The 16,937-nt window shown below is 54.4% G+C and overlaps 1 protein-coding gene across 1 annotated transcript in view; it reads left to right on the forward strand.

Annotated features, from left to right (window-relative positions):
- Positions 1-16,937, forward strand: part of Grik4 (glutamate ionotropic receptor kainate type subunit 4) — a 215,421-nt gene that overhangs the window by 150,700 nt on the left and 47,784 nt on the right. The window contains exons 11-12 of the mRNA XM_048344013.1: positions 14,670-14,777; positions 16,705-16,908. Of these exons, the coding sequence (XP_048199970.1) occupies positions 14,670-14,777; positions 16,705-16,908 (312 nt within the window). The remainder of the gene's footprint in view (positions 1-14,669; positions 14,778-16,704; positions 16,909-16,937) is intronic.

Consider the following 16,937-nt stretch of genomic DNA (forward strand, 5'->3'; position numbering starts at 1 on the left):
CTGGAGCACCCAGGCAGGACCTGGAGCACCAGGCAGGACCTGGAGCACTCAGGCAGGACCTGGAGCACGCGAGGCCCTCTTTGGAAGCGAACTCAAACCCACCTTCTTGCAAGTTCCGCAGGTCTCTGGCCACTGCTGCAGGCCGGGCCGCCAGGCTTGCACCCCCTGGCTGCCATCTTCCCTCACAGCAGCCCGGCAGAGGCAGGTCTGCCCCCCTTGGGGGAGGGGAGCCTCCACTAGTGGCGGGGGGGGGGGGGTACAGAGGCAGCTGCAGTTCTCACGTTAGCCCCGGCAGTGGGGGTCTCCCGGAAGGGGCCCCTGTGACGCGGGAGGTGGTTTGCGTGGACGGGCAGGTAGGCGTGCTCCTGCCCCCGGGGCCCAGCCCCTCCCTCCATTCCAATGCCATCACCCATGGAATAACACGACACTCCAAGGTGCTCTGCCTGTCACCTGAGCCAGCGCCACCCCTGCCGGCTGGGGTACTGGAGAAGCAGCGCGAGGTCCTCCCGTCCCCGACATCCCTGCCCTCCCCCCAGCCTCTCTTCTCGGGAGCCTCCTGCGTCCGTGGCCCTCTCGGAGCAGCCACCGCGGCTCCGCCAGCTTGCCAGTGGGGAAGGCAGCACGGGCGAGTGCCAGTTCAGCTTGAAGACGGCGCTTCCCACAAACAGGCAGAGCCTGTGAAGCTGCTTCTGCCTGGACCTGGCGCAGAGCCCTGGAAATCAGCAGCCCCTAGGGCCAGGTCCTCTGCCCAGGGACACAGCGGAGTGCCCGTTCCTCCCCCAGCCCAGGGACGGACCCCCGGGGAGCCCGGGCCAGCCTGGAGGCCCAGCCCATGCCTCGCCCGCACCCCCACACAGTGCGGGCTCTCGGGGGCTCTCACTCCCTTTGATGAGGAGACGCGGTTGGCAAACCCACGCTGCGGATGCGGCTTGGGGGGGCTGCTTTGAAGGTGACGGAGACATCGCTTATTTCTTCTTTTTAATTAAGAGGCAGGGAGAAGGGGAATTGGCGCGGGGCTCTGCATCACTGATCCCCTCGCTTAGAAAGTCATAACAACTTCTGGCTGGAGGTCGGTCAGCTAGGCCCACCTCCTTCCACACCGGGGTACGTGAGACCCTCACCCCCGGGTCTGCAGCCCCCAGGGGCCCGCTTGCTCTCAGAGGGAGACGCACCAGGCTTGCTCCTCTCTGCTCCTCCTCCTCTCCCGCCCTCCTCGACTCCACACAGCCCAGCAATGACCGACGCCCGGGGCATACGACCAGGCTGCCCCTCAGGCCTGCCAGCGTGCCCGTGCTCTGTGCCCACCCCACTCACCTGCCTTCCCCCCCCCCCAGCCCGCTCAGCTTTGGGTGTTGGCCCCACCCCCTGAGGACCCCGTGTAGCCATGAACGAGCACCTGAGGGGTGCAAAGCCGCCTTGCTGGGGCCTGGGCACTGCCTTGGGGTCCTGAGCAGCTCAGAGCCAGCAACACCTGGACAGCCCCAGGCCCCGGGGCTGTGTCGGGAGCGTCTTCTGAAGCCCCTGCTCCTCTGCTTGCTCAGGAGAGACTTCGTGTGCCAGATGCTCTGTTGGCAACTGGCGTTTTAAAGTTTGAAATGAAGCAAAGTTCTCCTCTGGCTCATTCAAAGACTCTCCGGGGCCAGGCAGTGGCCCTCCCTTGAAGAGGTGGAGATCAGCAGGGCTGGAAACCCTGGGGCCAGCCCCAGAAAAAAGTTAGGGAGCCCCTATCTCAAGAAGAAAGCTGAGCATGATGTGGTACATGTCTGTAATCTCCTTCAGGCAGAGGATTGTGATCCAAAGCCAACTTGAGTGGTAAAAGAAAGACCCTCCCTGAAAAATAAGGCAAAAAAGGCGCTGGGGCATGGATCAAGTGGTAGAGTGCCTGCCTAGCAAGTGCAAGGTACAGAGTTCAAAACTCAGTACTGGGGAGAAAAAGGGGAAAAAAAAGCTTTCCTGTACCTTCCCCTAGGGCATAGAGGAGCGTGAAATCAGTCTCCTGGTACCCTGAGCTGAGTGAGGGTTTAGGAGCAGAGGCCCTGGCTGCGGAAGGGCGTGACCTTGAGCCGTGACCTCGAGCTTCCTCCCTCCTCCCGGCCCACACGAAGACCCGTGCACGGGAGCTTCCTGCTCACCAGCTTTGGCAGCAACTTCAGCTACTCCAGGTTTTGACCAGGGGCCTGCTCGGGGGCAGAGGAGCAGGATTTGAAGGCGCTGCATTTTAAATGTATGTGGTGTAACATGCCCGATCACGCTTCTGCCTGAGATACGCCTGGGGAAGTTTGCCAACTCCCAACGGCTCCTGCCCAGGGGCTGGAGGAGGGCCACCTGCTTAGGACAGCCAGCTCCCAGGAGAGATGGGCCCCGCATGGACCGGCAGAGGTGGGACTGCAGGCAGGAAGCTCGGGGGCAAGGAGGAAGGAGCATGGGGAGGGCAGGGAGGGGCTGCAGGGGTGCCGTGGGGAGAGATGGGGTCAGCATCCAAGCTCAGGGCTGGGTCCCAGTGCCCCCCATTCCTAGCCTTCTGTGTTTCACCTTCCCTGTTCAGCACAATAGGGAAGATGAATGTCACACTCTCTGCTTCAGGGGTGTCGTAAAGTTATTGAGATCAAAATGAAACATTGTTTATGGCAGGGCTTTGAGGATTCTGCTACATCGTGCAAATTTTACTTCTGTTGTCTCACAAGGAAATGTCTAACTGTATATCTCTCTCTATCTGTGTTTCCAATATTCTCAGAATCTCATTTCTAGCCCGGCACAGACCACAGGGAAGGGCACAACAGGGGGAGGGCCAGCGTCGGGGTCACCCCTCTGAGCCCTACAAGGACCAGCCAGTGCCGGCCCTTCCACCACCTACCTCCCCTCCCCACCTCACCCCTTCCTCCTTCCCGAAGCTTCTTCCTCCTCGTTCCCTAGCACTGAACAGTGGCTCTGGGTGGCTGTCGCCATTCCTCCAACACATACACAGAAGCCTAGCCTAGTGTGGCCTTGCTTAGTTAGACAAGAGCAGCTGATCACCGCCGGGTCTAAAACTCCCGCATCTTCCCAGAGCTTAGCGAGGCACGGGGGAGGGGGAGGGCGCATGCTCTTCTCTACTCCCAGGCTAGCTCCCAGCTAGCGGCAGGGACTCTGTCGGTCACTGCTGAGGCTCGGAAGCCACACCCTCCCTACCCACAATCCCGCTACTCCTCCTGATTTCCAGGACAGGGAGTGATGGGATCCATCCGCCTAGAGGCTTCATTAAAACCCTGAGTTCCCTTGGCACCTGCCACTCGAAGTTCAAAGTCCTGGTATTATTACAGCTGCTTTCTCACTTGGCGCACGGACCCAGTGGAGCCGGGCAAGCCCTGTGTCATGTTTTTTAGCTGTCATTTTCTTAGATGATGAAAAATCTCCAGCATGTTCCAGCTCTCTGGCAGATTCTCTTCTGGGCAGCTAGTTTGGAAGGCATTTAGTCTTCTAGGAGGCAGGAGAGAAGGGCAGACGAGTCTTTCTCTTGGTTTACTCTGTCAATAGAGACATGAGGGAGATTGCTGGGTTACTGCCCAGGTGCTCAGAAGAAAAAATAGGCAATGTTTTGACTATGTTTAAGAAGAAGAGGGAATCGGGGGATAGGCAAAAATAATTATTCAATGCAGTTATCCTTACTTTGGTTTAGATTAATTTTATTGTAATTCTATGCAATAAACACACAACTGGTTAGGAACTTTTGACATCCCTTAGTACTTCTGTCCAAACAGAAAAGTGATCTGAGGGTCTTCTGGCCCTCCTTTGGGAAGTTAACTTCTGGAAGCCGGAACCAGGCCTGGAGTCCATCCCATTAGTGAGCGTCTCCTCAGAGCAGTCCTGTTTGAAGTCGGCACTAGCTTACGTGGCTTGTGCTTTTCTCCTGCCCTAGGTAATCCTTCCCTGTCACCGTAATCTTTAAGAACAGCCAGAGGGGACTTGATTCTCCACGAGAAGTGACCCAATTCAGTGTCACTTCCTAGAAATTGGGGATGAAGGATGGAAGTTTGAGCTCCTTTTGGCAAAAAACAAACAAACATCCAACTACCGACAAGTACAATTGATCCTCATTATCTGTGGGTTCCGTGTCTGGAAATCTGACTACTTGCTAAAGTCTTTGTGTAAACCCCAAATCAATAGGCACCACAGTTCGGCAGACAGGCAGAGTGGGAAAACACTTGAACACCTGATGTACATTCTCCCAGCAGAGGTTGAACTAGGCAAAACTCTGTCTTCCGTGCAGGGCTCTGTCAGAAAGCATCTTTCACAGGATATTGAGTGCCATGTCTTTGTCCTCTTTGTGCTTCCCCCCTCCCCGCCCCCCAGCTATTCTTCAGTTAAAGATGAATCCCAAATGTAGTGTGCTCCTATGCACAAGAAGGCCACAGCAGCCCTACAGAAATCCACTCTCAAGAAGCCATGTTCAGGCTTCCTCTGTAGTGCTGTTGTTCAGTGTTAGTCCATTGGCAATCTGGGTGAAATGAGGTGTGTGTAAACAGAAGCAGGGGTGCAATAACAAGGTTATATACCAACCAGAGGTTCATAGGAACCTGTCCCCATATTTCCCCTAAGAGCAAATGTGTGAGGCTACTTTATAAGCCAGAGCTACCAGGAACAAGGAGAATCGGCTGCAGTGAGACTCCGGAGAGGAGACCCGCTGAACACATCTACAGGAACCTGCAGCTTTTCCTGCATGGACATTTCTCTCTGCTCGCCTGCTCTTACACAGTGAACAAGGGCCTTCTCTTCTACCCTAGACCCTTCCTTCCGCCCGCTTCTCCTGCTGTAGCAGATCCTAGATCATGCATTCCTGGAGTAACATGAAATATTAAAGGACCGCTACACCAGTTGGTTTGGGTCCTCACAAATGCATCTGTACAAAGTAGCGTCTGTGCTTGAATACCTCCAGCATTAGGGAACTTGCTACCTATGGGGACATCCTATTCTATGTTGGAAAGCTCTCATGATTAGGAAATTCTTCTGTTGAACAGACTGATGGGAAAATGGAAAAAGGAATAAGCCAGACTCACTTCTCAACAGGCTAGGACTGAGGCCCAACAGCGGGACACGCGGGCCTTCCCATGGGAACGGAGGTTGTGAAAGGAGATGGGGCTGGAATTGGGCTTGTATGGTGTCTGAGCAAGAAGGCAGAGGTTATCAAAAGGCTTCTGGGGGTGGGGGAGGTGGGGGCTTTCGTGTGGGCCCTCAGTGGAACGTGGACAGCCAGGCCTGCCTCACGCCGTCTGCATGGATCTGGTGTCACGGGAGAGGGTCGATCCTTCACGGACGTCTTCCTTTGGCGCTTTCTCCCCTTAGTCCTCAGTTCTCCTTCTTGGACCTGCACATCTGTGCTTCCTCTCAGAGGTTCAGAGTGGGCTTTGGGGGTGCCAGGTTGGAGAAGGGTCTTCTCATCCTCCTATACGTGGCCATGTGCTCTCTTCCTTTGGACCTGTCCCTGACCGCGACATCGCCTTCCTGTTCCTGGCTCTGCCCCAGGTCACTTAGAAAAGGGCATACCACATTGCAGTGGACCCAGATCCTTTGGGAATCCACTTTTGAGCTGCAAGAGCCTCTCCCGGATCCTGCTGCTGTAGTTATTCTAGCTGAAAACTATAAAGAAGTGGCTTGCCTAATAGAAGAACGCCATAGTGCAGTCCGACAGGTGTTCTCTGAGCATGTGTTACAGGTGCACAGGCCTGGGAGCTAGAGCCACAAAGGGGACTTTGTTCCTGTCACCAGCTATGTGATGAGTGCCAGTACCACACTCGGCATGGGTCGGGGGAGAGACATGGAGAACAAGTCAGAGTCCTGGACTCACGGAAGCAATCACTGAACGTGGACATCAGGCTGGAAACAAATGATCACCTAGATTGTTACAGGATGATGAACATCCCGGGTGTGTTTAAGGAGGGCTTGGAGCACCCCTAAGTCTCCGTAGTGGGGAGGGCGGGGCAGGCCAAGCCAGGGGTGAGCAAAGCCTTCACAAGGGAGTGACCCATTTCCTGCAGAGCAGTCGAGGAGACCAGAACGCCCGACGCCTTTCTTCTGTTTGGACTGTCCTTCCTGCGGCTTGACGAGAGCAGTGCCCTCTCAACCCCTAAGTGAGAATCAAAGGCAAGGACACCCAAGGACGCGAGGGCCTTCAGGCGGACATGCTTACGGCAAATCCCCAAGGGCTGGAGACGGGGGGCCCAAAGGTTTCCACAAATCAATTTCAGGTTTTACATATCGTTTTACTTTACTTTTTTCCCCCTCTCTCTTCTCAGATAGGAGAATGCAGTTCTGCCTGGGTCAGCCTCCGGCCTCGCTCCTCCTTCCTAGGGCCTCCCGTGTGTCTTTGAATAACCGGCAGGCACTGCTTCCCTTGCCCTGTCTGTCGAGATAGTTGCTCATTGACTTTTTCCCGGTGCTGGCGTGGAACTTCCATCCTCCCGACCTCTACCTCATGAGTAGCGAGGATTCAGACCTTGATCCACTGCATTGACCTCCCCACTCACCCCACACACGGTACCAACATGCGGCCTTAGAGCATCTGAGCAGAGGTCCTATGAAGCTCGGGGGGAGCCCGTCCCGTGCGGCATCTTGCTGGCTCTCCCTGGATTTGCTTTTGATCCCTTACCTTTGGCTCGTGCCCTCGTTGGCCCGTGGCGCCGGGTTTTCCCGGCATTCTGCATTCAGGTGCACATTTGATCGTTTGTCAGGGAATGAGGCCTGTGGCTGACTCCTCCGTTCCCTTCTTTCCCGGGATCCCCCTTCAGTTCCCAGGTGGGGATGTTCTCATTACCCAGCCTCTCGTGTGATCTGAACTTGTTTTGGTGACTAGACACCGAGGTGGGCTACACACACATGCGTGCAGCAGTGGGCTTCCGGGGCCGGCCCTGCATGTCTTTCTAGCTTGTCCTGCGTCCAGGTGCGGGTCTCTGCTGGAGCAGGGTGCTGTCACCCAGGGCCACATCTCTGGTCACGGTATGTCCCGCCTCAGTGATCGATGCCCTTGGCTGTGCTTATGCACCCAGATGATCAAGGAGACTCCAGAATCTGAGCTCAAAATCCAGGTTTAATCCTTACTAACTGTGTTATTGGCCTCTCTCGAGTCTCGGGTTTATTCATGCATCCAACAGCAACTGGTATAAAAGTACCTGTATTACTCAGTTATTGTTTTCCTATGCTAAGTGTGTATTTCTCGGGTGGGAATAATAACAGGGTTCTTACACAGAATCAGGAAACCGCACGGCCTAGTGGTCCCCGCAAGCAAAAACATCAAGGGGTGTTTGAAGATCTGATTCTGGAGGAAGGGTTCAGCTGTAGGGTTCAAACCGCCCCCACTCCCCAGAAGAAGCGGGGTCCCAGTGGTGCGGAGTGCATAGAATAGTTCTCTAAATGTACATAAAATATTCATGGTTATGGCATGTGTGCGCACCCACAGACGAAGATGTGAAGAAATCCCTTGGGCCCCAGTAATGAATCCTCTTTTACCTACTTGAGAGAGTACAAAGCGGCAAAATGACAGCCCAGGTCTCTAGGCAGGAGAGAGGAAAAAGGGGTGTATGCTGTAGGATCGCCAGGACTTTCCAGATAGCAGCAACAACGCAAAAACAACATACCAGCCCCGGGGACTGGGGTGTACGTCCCCAGGAGATGTTCCTCCGTGGTAACTGAGAAGGAAGCCAAAGCCTACAGATGGGGAGGAAGTTGGCAACAGTCATATCACCTCTGCTACCAGTCCAGGTGTCACCGTTGAGTCTTGATTCTTTGTAGCCGGCTAGCATGGTTAGAAAGCATGCATTGGAGTCCTCATTCCAGTGCTTAGCTGCATGTGACCTTGGGAAGTTCAAATAACCTCACCTTTCTAGGATATAGGGCTTTTGAAACCTGTAAGGGTGAGTATGAAAGATCTCTTGGAGCACCTGCTGAGAATTAAGTGAGATGCTACATGCCAAGTTCCTGGTACATTTTCTTCCATTGACATTGGGGTGTGATGGCTCGTGTCTCTCGATTACGTCTCCAGTACTGCCTCCCCCCACCCACCCAAAAAAGAGATTTCCTTGTGCTTCTATGAAAAGCGAGGTGCTCTGCCACTCTCCGGGGGCGTAAAGGCAGGCCACCAGCCGTCATCTGTAAGGAATGTCACCTGAACAAATGCTTGGAAGGAAAGGAATGCGGCTCTGGAAAGCCAACCGTGATTTGGGAAGCGAAGAGAGGTGTCTTGGAGGAAGTGAACTTTGAACCAAAGTCTAGAGATCAGCCAGGGAGGCGTGGAGCCCAGCCTTGAAGCATCTTCTAGACTCTGGAGCGTCTGCAGGCCCCTGGTCTCTTACACCGACCGTCACCACAGGTGCAGGCCCTCCCAGACTAGGCCCCAGGGAGTTGGTGGAGCTGTGGGACCATGGACAGCGCCCGACGAGGCCTGGGAGCCCATGGACTCCTGCCCTTCGGTCCCGCTCGCTGACTTCTGTCTGGTCTAAGCTTTCCTTCCAGGCATTTCTTTGAGCTCCGGCCCTGGTGGGTCTTAAGCACAGTCCTGGGAGGCCAGCGCCGAGGCCGCTGCATCCTCGAGGCCAGCAGGGATCGCCCACCCTGAGAAGAGGAGGACAGATGGATTTACAGAGGAGCAGAGGTGCAGGCAAGCAGCCCTGGGGTCTATGCGGACCCCGGGGCAGAGTTGTCAACACCGGCTTCTCAGTGGTAGCACTGCACATTAAGGTAAAGACCCATATTCTGTTTAAGAGGACAAAGGGACTTGTAGTTCCTTTAGAAGGGGTTTGGGGAAAGAATGCTTTTGAATACATAATTAAAATCTCCACACTATAGTGCTTGGAGGAGCAGAGTGATTATTAATTTATATAGATCTTTATTCCTTGAGGTTGTTGGGGAAATCCTACTTTCTAAGCACATAGAAAGCATGTCCCGTGTCAGTCATATTACCTAATAAGCTTTCGTGTCTGAAGCCCTCCTAGCAGAACCTGTCCCTCTAACAGCACAGAATCAGTGGTTAGGAAGACCACGTGCTTGTTTTAAATATTGAGATCTCTATGAATTGTCCTTTTTTTTTTCTCTCATCAGTTCTGTGATTTGGATAAATTGTTACCTGGGGTGAACCAGACACGAGTGGCTCACACTGATAACGCTAGCTAGTTGGGAGACCAAGGTTTCTGTCCAGCCTGGACAGAAAAAGTCCTCAAGATTCCATCTCCAATTAGCCAGCAAAAAGCTGAGCTGGGGCTGGGAATGTGGCTTAGTGGTAGAGTGTTTGCCTAGCATGCATTCATTCCTCAGTACCACATAAACAGAAAACAAAACAGCCAGAAGTGGCTCAAGTGGTAGAGTGCTAGCCTTGTGCAAAAGAAGCTCAGGGACAGTGCTCAGACCCTGGGTTCAAGCTCCAAGACTGGCAAAAAAAAAGCTGAGCTGTAGGTGTGGTTCAAGTGGTAGAATATCAGCCATGCAAGACAAGTCCTGAGTTTAAGCCCCATACTAGCAACATATATATATATGTGTGTGTATATATATATATATATGTGTGTGTATATATGTGTATGTATATATAATGTGTGTATGTGTATGTAATTATCTAAACATGGCTTTTCTTACTGACAAAGTGGGGTATCAGTGAGATAAACCACATAAACTCCAAGTGCCCAGCCCAGGGCCTACTGTGCAAGAGTGGAGAAGGCAGAACCCAGCTAGCCAGACCCCATTCTATACATCTTCCCAGCTTGGTGCTCCCTAACACCGTGTTGGCTCTGATGGGAGGGTCAACACCACAGAAGTTGGCAGATGCCATAAATCAGGGCCTCTTGTTTTTACAGGCGAGCCAGTTTTGAAGCATGTCCTGGTACTCCATCATGATTTATTTCTCCCGCACCCCAGCCTTTCCCTGTGACCCTCTTTGTCATCGCGCTGCTTGCTCTGTGTCCTGCAGTAATGAGCCAGCCTCAGAACTGCCTGGAGTGCTTGTTACAGCCTGGATGTCAGGAGCCCTCTGCTTTCTGATTGAGTCCATTTGGCCCAGAGTTTCAGCATTTGCATTTCTAGTGCCTACACTGCCCCTCCAGAGCCCCACCTGATCTTTCTAGTGAACTAAATCCCCAGCGACACCGCCCCTGCTGCTCAGACAAGGGTCCTGTGGTGCTTACGGAGTGCTGGCTCTTACCCCTCTCATTGATCTCCCCAAGAATCTCAGGGGCAGTCATTGGTATTTTAATCTCCATCTCAGAGATGGGGGAGACAGGCCCCGAGAGAGTCAGTGGCTTACGTGTGGTCACACAGCTCAGGCACAGAGAAGACAGGTCACGGCTAGGTCCCGAGCGCTGGGGCTGTCACCTGGGTGGCACCTGTGAGTAGAAGCTAGACTCGGGTGGCACGTGTGAATAGAAGTGAGACTCGGGTGGCATGTGTGAATAGAAGTGAGACTCAGGTGGCACGTGTGAATAGAAGCTAGGCTCGGTGACATGTGTGAATAGAAGCTAGACTCGGGTGGGCTTACACCCGTCTGGTAGGGTCCTTTCTTCTCACCTGCATTGAGGCACCTAGGCTCAAACCTGTAATCCTAGGAGAGATGGAGGAGATGGGAAGATCACCCTTTGAGGTCTGCCTGGTGGGTGGGGACGTTTGGGAGACGTCACCTCAGCCAATGACTGGGCATGTCTGTTGTCCTACTATGGGGGAAGCACAACCACTGCACACAGTGATGACAGGGATGCAAAGGAGGAGGATCAGAGTCCAGCCAGCCCAGACCTAAAGTGAGACCCTGCCTGGAAAAAATAATCCACACACAAAGACACTGGAAGCCAGGCTCCGGTGACTCGGGCCTGTAACCCTAGCCTCTCAGGAGGCTGGGATCTGAGGAAGGCAGCTCAGGCAGGAAAACCTATAGGATTCTTATTTCCAGTAAACCAGCCAAAACCTGGAAGTGGAAGTATGGCTCAAATGGTAATCAGAAAAAGCCAAGGGACGGTGCCCAAGCCCTGAGTTCCAACACACACACGTGCACACACACACACACACATGCACACACGCACACACACACCCGCACACGCACATACATACACACACATGACCGAAGTGCAGCTCAAGTGGAAGAGCACCTGTCTAGCGAGCATGAGATCCCAAATTCAATCCCCAGTACTGCCAATTAAAGAGAGAGAAGAAGAAAATGGCATAGACGTTAGCAGCGCTCCCTCTCCCTCCACGTCAGCCTTGCGGCCTCAGAGCCGGGGGAAAGGCAGAGTGAGTGAGCGGGAGAGATGGACGGGCCAGAGATCAGGAGGAGACCCTCTCTGAAGTGAGCTCCAGCCTGCGCACAGGGGCGGGGGGCGGGGGACCGCTCACAGAACAGCTGCTGCCACGGGAGTCAGCGGGGTGAAGCTCAGACTCGGCCACAGGCCAGAAGCACAGATTGTCCGTGATGAGAGGCTGTGTGTCCTCGGCACCCAGACACGCGTGTGGCTTCCCGGGTGCCCAGTGGGTGGGGCAGTTAGCCCGTATCCCAGGGCACCTGGCTCTGACTCTCCGCTTCCTTCCCACTGCCTTTCTGCAATTACACGGTGTCGGGTAATAGCTGCCAAAACGCTTTGTTGGATCTGATGAGTTTATTAATTTCTTGAGGGCTAATAGGAGGGTGGGTGGGAGATTGCATTGCCGGCTGGAGCTTGGGGCTAATTAGTCTCTTTGCCAGGTCCCCAGGGGTGAGGACGCGGAGGGTGTGCTGCTCAGGCTGTCGGTTCTGACTCTGGATAGATCATTTCCATCCCTGGCTCCTCGCTTGAGTCAGGCTGAGGAGGCTGCGGCGGTCAGAACCGGATGGCTGAGACCGGTGGAGGTGGGAAGGTGGCCGGGATTGCTGCGGGCGTTCCGGCCCCGCGGGCGCGCCGTGTAGGCTTAGGGCTCTGGAGGCGTCCTGCCCTGAGCGTCCAGGTGCTGACATCCAGCCAGCTGCTCCGAAACCCACCAGGAAAAGGAAGGACACATGGGCGTCCCCACCCAAAGTCTGCACACGCGTCAGGGAAGACACGGATGTAAGAGTCAGATGACTGTGGGTCCAAACCTGTGCCACCCATGCCCAGTAAGCCATTCATTCGATCTCTCTGGAGTCGCAGTTTCTTCACGAATAAAACAGAAACACCACAACCCCACCAAAGCATGACAGAAGGATTCAGAGCTGATAGGACGGACATCTGGCACAACAGGCGTCCAGTAGCGAGGACCCTGTCCCTCGTCATTGGCAAATCCAGCCACGGCTCCTCACCTCCCACCCCCATTCCCTGAAGAGAAGAGAAGAGGAGGGAGACAAGGTCAGGCGGTGGAGGGGCCTGGGTGCTCCTTTTGGGGAGTCACTGGGAGCTCCAGAGTTCAAAGAAAGGCTCACCTCCCTTCTGCCCAGGCCCACCCACCAGGAGCAACCTGTCCAGTGGAGCTGCCGGCTCTCCTGGATCCCAAAGCCCAGGTAGGATGCGGGGTCTGACGTAACTTAGGCTGGCCCCTTCTGTCACAAGCCACGTGAGCTAGTAGGGGAGACATGGGGGGGGCTGACACCGTGCGAGAGAAGCCGGGAAGGTGTGGCGGGAGGGTGTGCAAGCTTTCTGGGGGTAGAGCCCAGGGCTCAAGGTCCAGGCCTGTCTGCCAGCCTCAGTTTCTTTCTTCTTCGCCAAGTGGGGCTCGCCGTCTGGATGTACAGGGGACCCCACTGGTTCCGGCTCATCTGTGATCCCGAGTGCTCTCATTTCGTGGGGTGAAAGTGAAAGCCATGAGCGAGCCATGCCTTATTGTTGTTGGAGCTTCTAGACGAGAATACAGAGCGTGTTCCTGGGAGCAGAGCCACAGGGCGTCGTGGGACTCATGGGAGTTTCCCCAGGAAGTCGGCCCCGGCGCCCGGAGAGGCTGGGAGAGGCAGCGTGGGAGTCTCCCTGGGGCTCCAGCCGGCCGTCAGCCCTCTCTCCCGGCTGCTCCCCTCAGCTGCTCAGCCACAGAAACGCTTGACCAGGGCCTTCCTCTAGGAGAACTACACTGGGGTTCTGTGTCTGTGTTTTATGTATTTACTGCTGAGATGTTGTCTATATTCTGTACTTCTACCTTACTTGCTCATAATTTATTTCTTTGGGGATTTTATAAAATGTGCCCCAAAGGTAGGCCTGGGTGGTGAACTCCTGTAATCCTAACCACTTAGGAGGCTGAGACCAGGAGGATCACAGTTCAAGGCCAAAGTATGCTCAGAACCCCTTTCAGTTGACAGCAGGCCGCTGTGCTGGCTCATGCTAATGACACGGGAGGCTGAGATTGGGAGGATCACAGTTCTAGGTCAGCTCCCGCAGGAAACTTTGCGAGACTCCATCCCGGTGTGGTACTGAGAGCCCATCGTCCTGGCGAAAAGCTTTGTGGGGTACTGAGAACCCATCATCCTATGATGGGAAGCCTAAAACAAGTAGATCGTAGTCCAGACAGACGCTCAAGCAGCCGGTGAGACTGTCTCAAGGGAGCTGGAGGCGTGGCTGTGCAGCACAGTGCCTACGGAAATGTGAGGCTCTGAGCTCAAGCTCCAGCATGGGAGACAAACAAGAAAACATATGTTTGAGTTTAGTCTCGGCTAATTTCTTTTTTTTAATTTTTTGGCCAGTCCTGGGGCTTGAACTCAGGGCCTGAGCACTGTCCCTGGCTTCTTTTTTTGCTCAAGGCTAGCCCTCTGCCACTTGACCCACAGCGCCACTTCTGGCTGCTTTTTCTGTATATGTGGTGCTGGGGAATCGAACCCAGGGTTTCATGTATACGAGGCAGGCACTCTTGCCACTAGGCCATATCCCCAGCCCCAGTCTTGGCTAATTTCTAAGTGAATTGTGGCCAGAGATCTTTACGGCAGTGGACATGGCCACACTCTATATACCAAATACTTAAAAATGGGTCAGGAGGTCAGATCTCAGATTCAGTGGTTTGACCACAATAAAAATTTTTAAAAGGCAATACAGACGGAACAATAGAGAAGGGGAAGGAAAACCTTATTGAGTGCCAGGTTGAATCTTTGTAATGGACCCCAAGAAGTGTCTGTATTATGCCCTGTGACAGGCTGGCTCGGGGGGGCTAGAACTCTCCCGAATTTGTGGTCACAGATCTGGGCCATCTGTCAGCTCTGAGAAGAAGAGAGGAAATGTGGTTGTGATGGGCAGACTCAAGACGGGAAGGCCAAGGGTGTGGAGGACTTGGGTGACTTTTCTCAACTGTCCCAGTGAGCCAAGGAACTCACCAGCACCCTCCTCTTCTCACACATTCATCCATCTGTGCTCCTAACCATCCATTAAATGAGGGCCCAGGACCTACCTGCTCCCTCTACCCACCTCTCTCTCACCGAGATAACCGGGTTTCTTGAAGCCACACAACACAGTGGCCCATCCATACCCCCAAATAGTGCCATTCCTGGGAAATCATTCATCCCCCGTATGGGGTGGGGGGACTTTCTGCGACCCCCATTCCATTCCTCGCCCATCTTTCCCAAGTCTTCACTCCTCTCTTCTTACTCTAGCAGCCCCCCCCCCACCCCAGTCTCTTCTCCAGACTCCAAGCTCCTCCCTCCTGCAGCTGGGAACTGCCCCCTTCCCCCCCCCCCGCCCTTTCCGGGGCAGGCCGGTGGGGCAGCCTGCAGCCCGGGCTCTTCCAGTCCTCTCCATTGGTCTCCTCAGATCGGCCAGTGGCATGTGGCAGAGGGCCTCAGCATGGACAGCCGCCTCTACGCCTCCAACATCTCGGACAGCCTGTTCAACACCACCCTGGTGGTCACCACCATCCTGGTAAGCAGGTTTTCCTGAGTCTCCTCCCAGCTGCCCTTCCCCAAGGGGCGGCCGCCTCCCAGGGTGGACAGCTCCCAGGCTTCCTGGGGACGTTCATTGCAGCAGCCAGGCTGATTCCCGAAGGGGTCATTGCGCCCGCGTGGCAGTTTCGTGTGGAAATGTTATCTGCTGAGCTGCGGAGCAGCCGGATGGAGAAGAGGGATGGGTGGAGATGCCACTGTTTGTGGGTCCCTTCTTCAGGGGGGGCCTGAAGGCAGGCCGGAGCAACTGTGCAGAGCCCCAGGAAAGGGACCACCTCCTCCGGGCTGGAGAAGGGGGGGTCAGCTTTACAGCCCCCGTTCTCCCTCAGCTGTCCCTGTTGCTTGGCACCTGCCGTGTATACCTGAGGCTCCTTCTGCAACAAACCCAAGTGGACACCTGACTGTCTGTGGTTTTATGCGGCCTCTTTCTCGACTTCCAGATGGTTCCGAGAGTTCTCTATGAACCTACGGGGCAAGGGACCATCTGCCTTTTTATTTGATTCAGTTCTATTCAATAATTACCAACTCCACGCATCCACCTCCTGCCCCTGGCCCCTGCCACATGCTCAGTCACGGTGATCACAGATGAATAAGACTCAGGCTCCATCTTCAAAGACATGATCACTTAGCAGATGGGAGCAATCAAGTGCCCATACAACCAAGGTGTTCTTTTTTCCCCTTCTGCCTTTGCTCCCGAAGGCCTCGTGTTTTGAACTATCTGTCAATGAAACCAGCTACATGTGTTAAGCATTCATTCATCCCTCCACCCCTCCTCACTGTAGCTAATAGAAAATGTATTTCCCTGCTCAACCCAGCATCTCACCAGCAGGGATGGGATAACCCGTCTTGTCACACTGATACTGAATATCAGCCCAGAGCTGAGAGGTACACAGGTGGGCTACCTGCTCAGTCTCAGCCCAATAAATGTGCAAAGCACAAACGTGTCCACTTCTCTTAGGCTCTTTGAGATCATGCAAATTGCTCAGGGACCTCCACTGTGACCTTCAGGAGTTCCTGGGGCCCCGGGACCCTGTGTGGGATTATTGATCTACTGCAAACATCATGGGAGAAGAGCCTGGAAAGAGGCACAAACCTAGAATCCTGGCAGAGAGAAGCCCTGTTCCTGCAGGGCACCAGTGGCTCATGCCTAGAACCCTAGCCCCTCGGGAGGGAGAGACAGGAGGCTCATGGCTCTAGGACAGCCAGTGCAAAAACTCCTGAGACTATCTCAACAGAAAAGAAAACAAATGAGCATGGTTGTCATCCAGCCATGGCGGGAAGTATAAATGAAAAGATTGCTATCCAGGTTAGCCTAGGACCTGACACTTGTCTTTCTATGTCTGGCTTACTTCACCTAACATGATAGCTTGCAGTCCCATCTACTTCCCTATAAATAACATGATTTCATTCTTCTGTATGGCTGATTAATGCTCCATCCTGTGTGTGCGCGTGTGTGTGTCTGTGTGTATACATATATACATGCATTATACACACATATGTATGTACGCATATATAATGTTTTCTTTATCCATTCACCATGTACCTGTTCTTATCTAAGCTGCCACACCGCAGCATCCTTATAGCTCTTACATTTCCTGGAAGTAGGTCTGTGTCGAATAAGCAAAAGGGAGAGGAGAACAATTCAGGAGAGAAAGAGGCAGAGGCCGGACAGTGGGGACCCTGCGTATAACGGATGGGAGAAGCGGGAAACAGGAGCACTCGGAGGATCAGGGTCCAGGGAGTGTCCGGTCACCACTAAGGGAGTCCATGATGGAAGTCTCGTGGGGCCTTCCGCCGCCTCTCATCCCTCACGGGGCTTGCGCCCTGCCCCCACCACCCCACCCCATCCCATCCGGCGGGGACACCCGAGCTACGATGAGAATGACAGCTGCCCAGTTTTGCTGCAGGAAAACCCGTATCTCATGCTGAAGGGGAACCACCAGGAGATGGAGGGCAACGACCGCTACGAGGGCTTCTGCGTGGACATGCTCAAGGAGCTGGCCGAGATCCTCCGCTTCAACTACAAGATCCGCCTGGTCGGGGACGGCCTGTACGGCGTGCCCGAGGCCAACGGCACCTGGACAGGCATGGTCGGGGAGCTCATTTCTCGGGTAAGAAGGTGGCGGCTGGTCTTCCCTTG

Source organism: Perognathus longimembris, chromosome 3 (assembly GCF_023159225.1).
Source record: "Perognathus longimembris pacificus isolate PPM17 chromosome 3, ASM2315922v1, whole genome shotgun sequence".
Classification (NCBI taxonomy): Eukaryota; Metazoa; Chordata; class Mammalia; order Rodentia; family Heteromyidae; genus Perognathus; species Perognathus longimembris.